The sequence below is a fragment of the Pinus tabuliformis genome, chromosome 4_1 (assembly GCF_031772625.1).
Source record: "Pinus tabuliformis cultivar Carrire ecotype Pingquan chromosome 4_1, CPIR1, whole genome shotgun sequence".
NCBI lineage: Eukaryota > Viridiplantae > Streptophyta > Pinopsida > Pinales > Pinaceae > Pinus > Pinus tabuliformis.
Window position 1 is genome coordinate 836,196,844 of NC_142303.1, and position 11,324 is coordinate 836,208,167.

At 38.6% G+C, this 11,324-nt stretch overlaps 1 protein-coding gene across 1 annotated transcript; it reads left to right on the forward strand.

Moving 5' to 3' along the window:
- Positions 1–9,832: 9,832 nt before the first annotated feature.
- Positions 9,833–11,005, forward strand: LOC149178813 (ribulose bisphosphate carboxylase small subunit, chloroplastic). The gene is made up of 3 exons (XM_089420441.1): positions 9,833–10,120; positions 10,219–10,350; positions 10,465–11,005. The coding sequence occupies exons 1-3, from the start codon at positions 9,890–9,892 to the stop codon at positions 10,687–10,689; spliced, it is 588 nt and encodes a 195-aa protein (XP_089276567.1). The 5' UTR covers positions 9,833–9,889; the 3' UTR covers positions 10,690–11,005.
- The last annotated feature ends 319 nt before the right edge of the window (positions 11,006–11,324 follow it).

An 11,324-nucleotide genomic window follows, 5' to 3' on the forward strand; every position in this document is an offset into this window, starting at 1 on the left:
TCAACATTTCAAGGTTTGATGAATTCAATTTTCAAACCATTCCTTAGAAAATTTGTGTTAGTATTTTTTGATGATATACTAATCTACAGCAAGTCTTGGAAGGATCATGTTGAACATGTTGACAGGGTGCTACAACTATTGGAGGAGAAACAATTATATGCAAAAAGATCCAAATGTTTCTTTGGAGTCCAGGAGGTGGAATATTTGGGTCATATTGTATCTCATGAAGGAGTTAAGGTAGACCCTAGCAAAATTAAAGCCATTAAGGAATGGAAAATCCCCACATCCATAAAGCATCTGCGAGGATTTCTTGGGTTGACAGGGTATTATCGCAAGTTTGTTAAGAATTATGGGAGAATAGCAGCACCTCTAACAACATTATTGAAGAAAGATTCATTTTCATGGACTTCGGAAGCAACAAAGGCCTTTGAACATCTTAAAGAGGCAATGTGCCAAGCACCGGTCTTAGCTACACCGGACTTCACAAAAACCTTTATTGTGGAATGTGATGCTTCAGGAAATGGAATTGGTGCTGTTCTAATGCAAGATGAAAGACCCATTGCTTTTGAAAGTCGTCCAATCAAGGGAAAGTTTTTAAGCAAAGCTATTTATGAGAAGGAAATGTTGGCAATACTCCATGCACTTAAGAAATGGCGACCCTACCTAATGGGAAGACACTTCAAGGTAAAAACGGATCATGATAGCCTTAAATACTTTTTAGAACAAAGATTATCCTCTGAAGAGCAACAAAAGTGGGTCACAAAGATGTTGGGTTATGACTTTGAAATCATCTACAAAAAAGGGAAGCAAAATGTGGTGGCAGATGCACTCTCAAGAAAGGATGAGGATGTGGAAGCATTGTTGTGTGCCATTTCTATTATCCAACCAGATTGGATAAACGAAGCAAGGGAGGAATGGAAGAATGACGAAGAAGTGTGGGCACTTATTCAAAAGCTACAACAAGATTCCAGTACTTCTGATACATTTAGCTGGCAAAATGATTCGTTATGGTACAAAGATCGCTTATACCTCTGTAAGAATTCCCAGCTAAAACAAAAGATTCTTATGGAATTGCACACTTCTCCCTTAGGAGGGCACTCAGGATTTTTAAAAACTTACCACAGGGTTAAGAAGGAATTTTTTTGGGATGGCCTTAAATCAGATATTCAAAAGTTTGTGGCGGAATGTTTGGTTTGCCAACAAAATAAAGTTGAAACAATTAAGACACCGGGTCTATTACAACCTTTATCCATTCCAAGCCAACGTTGGGAGGAGGTTTCAATGGATTTTATCACAGGTTTACCCAAGTCTGAGGGAAAGAGTGTCATCATGGTGGTAGTTGACAGACTTACCAAGTATGCACACTTTTGTGCATTATCACATCCATTTAAAGCCAGTACAGTTTCTACTGCATTTATGGAAACAGTTCAAAAGCTACATGGAAACCCAAAGATTATTGTAAGTGACAGAGATCCCATTTTCACTGGAAATTTTTGGACAGAATTATTTTCTTGTCTTGGTACTCAGTTAGCTCATAGCTCATCTTATCATCCTCAATCTGATGGGCAAACTGAGATAGTAAACAAATGTTTGGAAGGATATCTTCGTTGCTTTGTATCTGATAAACAGACACAATGGGTCAAATGGTTGCCTCTGGCTGAATGGTGGTATAACACTTCCTTCCATACAGCAACAAAAATGACCCCATTTATGGCACTTTATGGGTATCAACCACCATCCATCACATCATATTTAAGAGAAAATTCTAAGGTTCAGGCAGTGGAACATCACATCGAACATCAACAACAAGTCCTCCAACTCTTAAAGGATAACCTCGTGTTGGCACAAAATAGAATGAAACAACAGGCAGATCAACATCGCAGTGAAAGAAGTTTTGATGTAGGTGATTGGGTATTCCTACGGCTACAACCATATAAGCAAATGTCCCTAAAGCAAGCTAAGAAGGATAATAAATTATCACCAAAGTATTATGGTCCGTACAAGGTGTTGGAAAAGATTGGTACTATGGCATACAAATTGGAGCTTCCTGCAGCTTCTCGATTGCACCCAGTTTTCCATGTTTCATGTTTAAAGAAGGTTATAGGTGACAAGCTCCCAATTCAAACAATATTGCCAGAACTTGACGAGGAAGGAAAAATTATATTGGAACCGGAAGCAGTCACAGAAACAAGAACTCGACAGCTACGAAATCGATCAATTTCAGAGTATCTTATCAAGTGGAAGAACTTATCCGCTGAAGATTCCACATGGGAGGATGAGAATTTTATGCAGAAGTATCCAGAACTACTCAAGCGTTGAGGACAACACTTTTTTGAAGGAGAGGGGCATGTTGGGTCCCTATAATACTAGTGATTACCCCATTACTATTGTAGTTATACCCCTATTTATATTGTTGTGCCCCTATTACCCCCATATTGTTATTTCTGTGCCCCATAGAATCCCTCTATTGTTATTTTTGTGGCTTTATATTATTATTGTTAGGTCGGCTGGATTATATTGTGACTCCTTAGACTCCTATATATAGAAAGGAGGTTTTGTCATTTGTATCATCCAAGAATTGTTCATTTATGTAATGTAAAGGAGGTTGCCCCCTCGAAGAGGCTGAATTCTAAGGCGTGGATCTCTCTTTTCTATCTTTTTGTGAGCTGGTTTCATAACATAATGAGAGATATGTCTAGCAGCTACATGACATGAAAGCTGAGAAGAATATTTAACATATATGAAATTCAAAGGGAGATGAATATACTACAATCCAATCAGTTGGAATCACCAGAAATCTCGTATTAATCTTCTAATAAATGTGCATACATCAAGATTCATAAAACTACTTTCATGAAAACAGGAAAAGACCCTTTACAAGAGTTATTTCCAAAATTTTTGAACCTTCTTTAAGTGTTTCTTCCCTCTATCTATAGGGAGAGGGGAGATTTGAACAATAGTTACAAAATATCTCAACTAAGCTCCAACTATCTTATCGACTAGCTATCTCAGTGTGTGATGGCTCTGCTGCCCAAAATGATTACAACAGATTTGATTACTTCTTTAAAATGCGAAAAAAGTACAAAATAAAAAATCATGGTAAAACTAAATTATGACAATAGCAAAATATATCCATTCCAAATCTTGTGATCACCTTTGATCAAGCCAAACCTTTTCCATGATGTTCCTCTGTTACTCAGTAGGTTCACCTGTCATTTTCACATTAACCACTTGAATTCCCCACTTTTTGGAGTTGGGAATGATCAACTGTTAGTTTTTTTTCACAATTGAGAAACATAGATTGACCTGGCAATCTTTCATTGCCTGATTGCGTGGAGTTCCATGCTGAGAAATTAATTTTAGGTGACCTGCACATTGCTTCCTGAGTCCCATACCTCCATTTATCTCACTGAAGACATGCGTCAGAGCACAAAGATGGCTTGTATCACTTCAAGTCAGACTCAACACTCTTTCCTGTGGATCGTGGTCCTTGCTACCTTGACCCAACATTCTTTGACAGTCGCCATTACTCCTAAGACCAACTCCACTGCTCCCACATTCAATCTTGAAACTACCGACCCATACCCCTTTAACTCTCTGTGTCACACTATTAGAGCCTAGTAGGTCCTGTAATATTACCATAGTGTTATATCAAAGGTTTTCCTTATCATAACTTTATTCTTAAAGACATTACAAAAACAGTGAGTTCTAATGCCCTTGGCCCTTTTCCATTGCTCCTTGAAAAGTGTATCCCATAAGTCGAGGGCTGTGACCTGCCGCTTAGCCTTAAGGTGTTAAGCCTTCAGACTCCTGTTGGGGGTCCTTCTCCCTTTGTTAATTACTCTACACCCTTGGTTCGTTGAGCTCTTAAAACCATGTGCCAACCCCAATATCAGAGCCCCCTTATCAGAACATTTTCAAGTGTCAACTGTTATAAAGTGCCGACATCCTCAATCTCTAATATGCGATCTCTGATATGATGTCAACACTCCACATGGCACCTCATGAGTGGTAACACGTGTCACCTAGATTTTCCCCCTTAGGCCCTCTCAAAATGCCAAGACTACCTGCCATGTGTCCTTTAGTAATGCCACATCATATTGACGTCAAATGCCACTATAGCTTTATCAGAACCAACCATATGTTGCCACGTGTCTTGCTAGAGGAGAGAGAAAATGGCCTGCCCACCTTTGGTTTTGCGATGAAATCCTTTGTTAATCCTTTATTGGCACTACCGATGGTTTTTAACACTATCAAAACTTTTTGAATATCTCAACTTTTAAAAGGTTTACACTTTCAAAAGTTCTGATTCTTTAATTTCCAATATTTCAATGTTGCAATATTTCAACGTGTCGATCTCCTCTGAGCTCCGATACTGCCTGCTTCGATGCATTGGACCTTTGATATGCAATCGTCGATATGCCAAGACCTTTGATGTTGTGATCACTGATATTTTAGACCTATGATGTTGCAATCACTGGTATTCTGGGCCTCCGATATGTGATTTTGATATTCTTTCCTTCCTAAGGCTTTAATCCTTGAAACTTTAACAGACCATATCTTTTGATCCAAGAGTCCATTTTTGGACTTCCACATGTTGTTGGAAATCTTGTTCAGAGCACTTTCCAATGGAGAGGGTCTAATTTAGGTGTTGATTCCTTCTACAGATTGGAAGATGACTATAAGATTCTATGCCATTTTTCATTCTTTTGACATCATTTGGCACCATTTGAACAATTTTGTAGTAAGTGATAACACCTTCTTGAACCTACAAACACATGTCTTTTGATCCTCTACTTTGAATCCATGTGGATGCTCAACATACACTTCTTCTTGTAACATGCCATTGAGGAATGTTGTCTGCACATCCATCTGATGTAGGGTCCATCCTTGACTCACAACAAGAGAAAATATCAAACGAATGGTTGTATATCAAGCCACACGTGCAAATATATCATCATAATGTTCTCCTTATTTCTTGGAGAATCCTTGGTCCACGAACCTTCATTTATATTTCTCAATGCGACCATAAACTCCATGTTTAATCCTTAATAACCACTTTGAATTCATTAGGGATTTCCCCTTCGGTCTTGGCACAACATCCTGTATGTCATTCTTCATAATTGATTCAAATTCTTCGGCCATAGCATCTCTCCAAACCTGTTCTTTCACGACTTCTTCAAAGGTGGGAGGTTCAGATTGAATCATAGTGCTCATGGCTACAACATATCCTTGGTACCTGAATGGCTTCTTGCTTTATCTAAATGATCTTCGAATGAGAACTCGTCTCTCGTCATCCTCTAATGTGTCACGAAACCAATGTGGCCTCTTCTTAGCAAGAAGATCACATGGAGGAGGATCTAAGGGATCCATGGGCTCCATGGGACCATCAACAATGTTTGTCTCAGATTCAGGCATGGAAGGACCGTATAAAATATCCATATCATCATCTTCTTCTCAAGACGAGGAGGTAGAGGAAGGTCCCTTTCTTTCACAATGGCAACATCTTCATTGAAGGTTACATCCCTATTGATTTCAACCTTCCTTTGGCCAAGAATATATATTCTAAAGGCTTTATAATTTTCACAATATCCAACAAACATACCTTTTCTTCCCATGGATTCAAACTTGTTTCTTTTGTCCTTCGACACATGAAAATATATGGGGCAACCAAAGATACATAGATGGACAACATTGGGCTTTACACCTGTGAACACTTCTTCGAGGGTCTTGTTGTCCAATGCTTGATGAGGCACCCTATTTTGAAAATATATGACAACATTCATTGATTCTCCCCAAAGGAACTTTGACATCTTTTGATCATGGAGCATGGCATGAGCGACTTCTACAATAGACATTTTCTTTCTTTCAGCTACGCCATTTTGTTCGGGATTATAGGGCATAATCGTCTCTTTCTTGATGCCTTCCTTCCTGGAATAATCGATGAACTCATTTGAAATGTATTGTCCACCATTGTCAAACCTAAATATCTTGATTTTATTCCCTTCTTGATTTTCAACCAAATCTTTAAACTCCTTGAACATTTCAAAGGCTTCATCCACTTGCTTCAAACAATATATCCATGTCTTTCTTGAGAAGTCATCAATGAAGGTGATGTAATAGAGATGACCACCAATAGAATGTATGGGCATTAGACCACATATGTAAGAATGAATGAGATGGAGGATGTCATTTGTCTTGTTCTCACTAGAGGGAAATGGTACCCTTGTCTTCTTTCCACTGGCACAACTTGGACATACTCCATAATGATGGAATTGAACATTAGGAATTCAAGAGACCAATTTCTTCAATTTTGGAAGAGCATCATAATGTTAATGGGCCAATCTTTGGTGCCATATCTCACTTAGATGATTAGTATCATGGATCAATACTAGAAGAGGTCTTCTAGTAACCTTATAGAGTCCTTCAAATCTTGATCCCAATGTGAATGCATCTCTCATGGGTGATCCAACAGGCCAAGTAAGAACCTTTCCCCTGATGAAGGAAACCCTCATCCCTTTGTCTTCCAAAGTAGATATTGATACCAAGTTCTTCTTCAATCCGGACACATACACCACATCATGGAGTCAAACAAATTACCAGGAATCCAAATGAAATTTGATCGACCCAAAACCTTTAAATGGATGAGTAGGGTTGTCTCCAAGAATAATTTTTAAAATTTACTCCCTCTCTACCAAATTAGAGAGAACTTCCTTATACCTAGAGTAATTATGAGTGCCCCCTCTATCAACCAACCAACTATCCCATGAATTTGGAGGAGAAGAACTAGTAAGGGCATAAATAAGAATCTATTCAGAATAATTGCCAACATTACTTTCATACTTGGAGTATCTTGACTTCTTTTAAGGTCAATGATCTTCTTCATGATCACTTGGAGCATATCTTCTTTCTTTCATCTTTTCCATTGTGATCATTCCTTCTATCATTTCTTCTTCTTTGATCATCAAACCCATTGTTGTTGCTTCTAGTGTTGTAGCATGGACCACTGTTGTTCTCGGGGCGATCTCGAGCATAATGACCATTCTTGTGGCAATTATACCATTCAATGTGAGATGATATTCTATCATTCCTTCTCTTTGAATTTTGAGGTGGAGGCTTTCTTGAATTTGATGGACCTCCTTTTCCTTTCTTCTTCTTATTTGAGTGATGAATGAAACAAACTCTCCCTCTTCATGCTTTTGAATCCTTCCTCTTGATATAATCCTTGATTCTTCTCGAGTGAGATTTCCAAAAATCTCATCAAATGACGGGAAGGTATTGTTGTTTCTCACAGTAGTAATGAAGTTTTCCCAGATGAGAGGGAGACCTCTAAGAGTTACAATCACCAATTCCCTGTCAGGCACAACTTCCCCAACTCTTTGCAATTGATCTCTAAGATGATATATCCTCATAATTTAGGATTGTATAGACTCCCCTTTGTTCATCTTCATGTCGTTGAGTTGATCTTTCAAGGAGATTATTTAATTCAAATTGTTGACTTCATACATGCCAACTATCTTATCATACATGTCCTTAGACTTTCTCAAATTTCCAACATATGCATGTAGACTATCTTGTAAACCATGAACTATAATTTGCTTTGATTTTAACTTACATTTCTTGTGCTTGTTCTTGGCAGCAATAGAAGCATTATCCGGAGGCTCAGGTACTTTTCCTTGAATGTATTCCAAAACATCATTGTTATCAATTATGATCTCCAACCCAATCTCCTATGTAACGATGTTATATTAGTCACCCATTTTCTCATGCTCTTTGAAGAAAGAGGAAGACAACTTGACTTAATTAGATAGGCTCCTTTAAATTTCCCAAGATGATTGCTTCTATGTTTGTCTCCTTTTGGGCTTGTCCTTCACCTTAGCTCTAATACCATGTTAAATTTCAGACTACTCTATGTTGTTTCAATTACTTTTAGCCCAATGCAATTATTTAATTAGCAATATTTTCACTACCAATTAATATTTCCAATCATCAACAATAATTGAATATAGAACAATAAATACAATGACAAAGGAGACAATCAACACATCAACAAGAGACACCAGATTTGGTCAAAGACCGGGGAAAAATCCCACAAGGGGGGAAAACCCTTTGAAAATTACTTCTTCTATTAGATTGTCCTTAAATGTTCAATAGGGAGTACAATGAGCCTAATACCAAGTTGTCCAACAAAATTAACCCAACAACATTCAGAAATATGTTCCCAACATCAATATATATCAAAGACAATTTTTCATCTTTACGGTCAACTGTGGTAAAATGTCAAAATTTAGCCATAAAACCCAACCGCGCGGAAGAAGAAGGATGCATGAGGTTAAGACCTTCCAACCACACCCTTGAGCTTGTCAACCTGCGGTTATAGCTGAAAATTACTTGTGTGCAGCATGCGGTTGGCAACAAAAACCCTAAAACACATGCGAGCTTCAGGCCCTGTAATCTCAGACATGTACAAACCACTTTCCTTGACCCTGCCTCTGACTTGTGCAAACCAATCAATGAAGAAGAGAAGAAGATGATTCTTGGTGATGTCCAAATGAGCTTGAGGTCACTTGTATTTATAGGCTTCCAAAGGTGACCAATGTCTTGTTAGGGCAGACCTGTCCAAATGTGCATATGGGGGATTTTATTCGTAAGTGCACTTTCCCTTAACCAAATTGAGCACTTCAATAGTCAAAATTGGTCCTCTTGAAAAGAGGAATCTAGTCCCATGGATAGAATGTGTCACTAAATTGCCAAATTAACATCAAACAACAAGGAAAAATAGATTTCCAGTAAGAAAAACATCTCCAAGCTCTAGGTTCTCAGAGATTCTAAACTAGTCACTGTTTGGGCCAATAGAATGATCAAGGTACTAAACATTGGATTTGAAAAGCTTCTACAAGACATTCTTCAAGTGCCCAACACTTTTGATTAGATTTGGTGTAATCATATTCGGTGATAAATAAGCAAAGAAGCTAATGCACTCTTCGAAGAAGAAATCAATCTTCCCCTAAGCTTTGTCAATGTATCTATATTTAGTAACAGAATAGAGATTGAATCCACAGAAATACACTTGTAATATCACCCTGGCCTATTCTCTTCTTTCATATTTATGGATTTATGTTACAAGTCTTTATAAATGAACTCAAATTTTACGAGCTTTATAATGTTTAAAAATGGAGCAGTCCAGTTTTGGAAAATGACTTTGCCTTATCAAAGCCTTTTTTGGACCACGAAATACAAGAAAAAATTATTTATATTATTCTATATGAATATATAACACTCATGTAAGAAAAAAATTACATGATTATGATTGTATCGGGGGAAAAGTTTAAACTTGGATAATACAATTTACAGTTTATGATAACCTTATCCTAAGATAAGTGAGCTGCACCAGACAAAGTCTCTACCAGAAACCTTCATGTCATGGAGGAAAATAGAGTAACCATGTACATTTGCAAGGTTCCCATTAAATTTCCTAAGCAGATATTCTACGTGATGCTGGTTACTCGCCTGAAACCTAATTTCATGGGACAAAAACATCGTCATCAGCAGCTGCACATATTCTATAATTTGCCAAGCCGGGAAAAGATAAGGCGCGGTGAGGCTGCCACGAAGCATATCAGGGAGACACAGTACACCTACCTCATCTAGCCCTGGTGTACTTTATCACAATTGTGAGGTCAGTAAAGAGTTGGCGGGGCCCTGAGGATGCAACGGTGCAGGTGTGCGGAGAGCTTATCAGTTCACACTCTTGACCGTCGGATCGACGGAAGGCAGCGTAGGTTTAACTTTTAAGGAGAGGCTCCATACTATATATTAATTGGGTTGGGATACAGTTTTTATTTATACATTCCCCTGATCTGGCTTGGCTTCAGAGCTCAAAAATACAATGGCCTCTGCGATCATGTCCTCCACCACTGTAGTGGCAGCAGTAGCTGCGCCCCTCAAGACCAGCAATGGCAACGGGAGCGGGAGCGGGAGCGGGAGCAGCAACGTGGTGTCGGCGTTCACGGGGCTCAAGTCCACGGCGCAATTCCCCTCCAGCTTCAAGATGAGCAACGCCGCAGCGGAATGGGAGCAGAAGACAACGAGCAACGGTGGGCGAGTGCGATGCATGCAGGTGGGTGTGTGAAATTAAACTAGAAATTGATGAATGAATCGATTTAGTAGCTGAGAAATGGTGTTAGTTAATGGGTTGCATGAATATAATTGCTGCAGGTGTGGCCTCCATTCGGGAACCCCAAGTTTGAGACTCTGTCCTACCTCCCTACGCTAACCGAGGAGCAGCTGGTGAAGGAGGTTGAGTACTTGTTGAGGAACAAGTGGGTGCCTTGTCTAGAGTTTGATCTGGTGAGTTTTTATTTTTTTAAGATTGATTTATGGAGATTTGAACTTTGATACTAGGTCGAAAATAAAATGGGTATAAATTTTTATTATGAATTGTGTGTATGTATGTGCGCGCAGGAAGGATCCATCTCGAGGAAGTATAATAGGAGCCCGGGGTACTACGATGGGAGATACTGGGTGATGTGGAAGTTGCCGATGTTTGGGTGCACAGAGGCATCTCAGGTGATAAACGAGGTGAGAGAGTGTGCCAAGGCATACCCCAAAGCCTTCATCCGTGTCATTGGCTTTGACAACGTCCGCCAAGTGCAGTGCATCTCCTTCATCGTCCACAAGCCCGAATAACTAATAGGTTTAATCAATTTGTGTGCGTCTCCTTTTCTTCTCGTTCATGTCACCTCCATGATTTGGGTAGGGTGCACCTGAGGCGTTGAGCCGTGAGTAAGTTTGAGGAGAAGCTGCTGTGTTACTAGTAGATTAATTAATTATTAGTAGTGAGCTAATGACTCTTCAAATAATTTGAAGTCATGTGGAACACTTGTTTCTGCATGTGGAAGCCACATTTTGAGGATCAATCGTTTTGTGATTCTAGTGGGCAATTGATGTTTATGTATGTGGCTCGTTTAATAATAAGGTAACACCCATTGGTGGGGTTAACTAATTGCAGTCTTATTTATGATCTATGGTGTAAGTGTTGTTTATGTATGGGTTTGAATTAACCAGAAAAATAAGTCATTTAGTGTTTAATTACCAGTCAGGTAGTGTTTAATTCATATTTTATTATGAATTAACTATCATGTTTATGCAATTATAACTCTAATGTTGATGCAATTAAAAGTAGATTGATTTTGTATAATGTACTTCCTCCATCATTCTGTACAATAAAATCAAGAATCAAAGCAACCATATGTGAATTGCCAAGTTTCAATATAATTCCAGAAACAATAAATATAAATGAATGAATCATTTTGTACAATAAA

Bases quoted from the DNA above. Each gene is read 5' to 3' on its own strand.
- LOC149178813 (XM_089420441.1), top strand. From the start codon at position 9,890: ATGGCCTCTGCGATCATGTCCTCCACCACTGTAGTGGCAGCAGTAGCT. The intron at 10,121-10,218 runs GTGGGTGTGTGA...TAATTGCTGCAG, and splicing joins GGCGAGTGCGATGCATGCAG to GTGTGGCCTCCATTCGGGAA. The intron at 10,351-10,464 runs GTGAGTTTTTAT...ATGTGCGCGCAG, and splicing joins CTTGTCTAGAGTTTGATCTG to GAAGGATCCATCTCGAGGAA.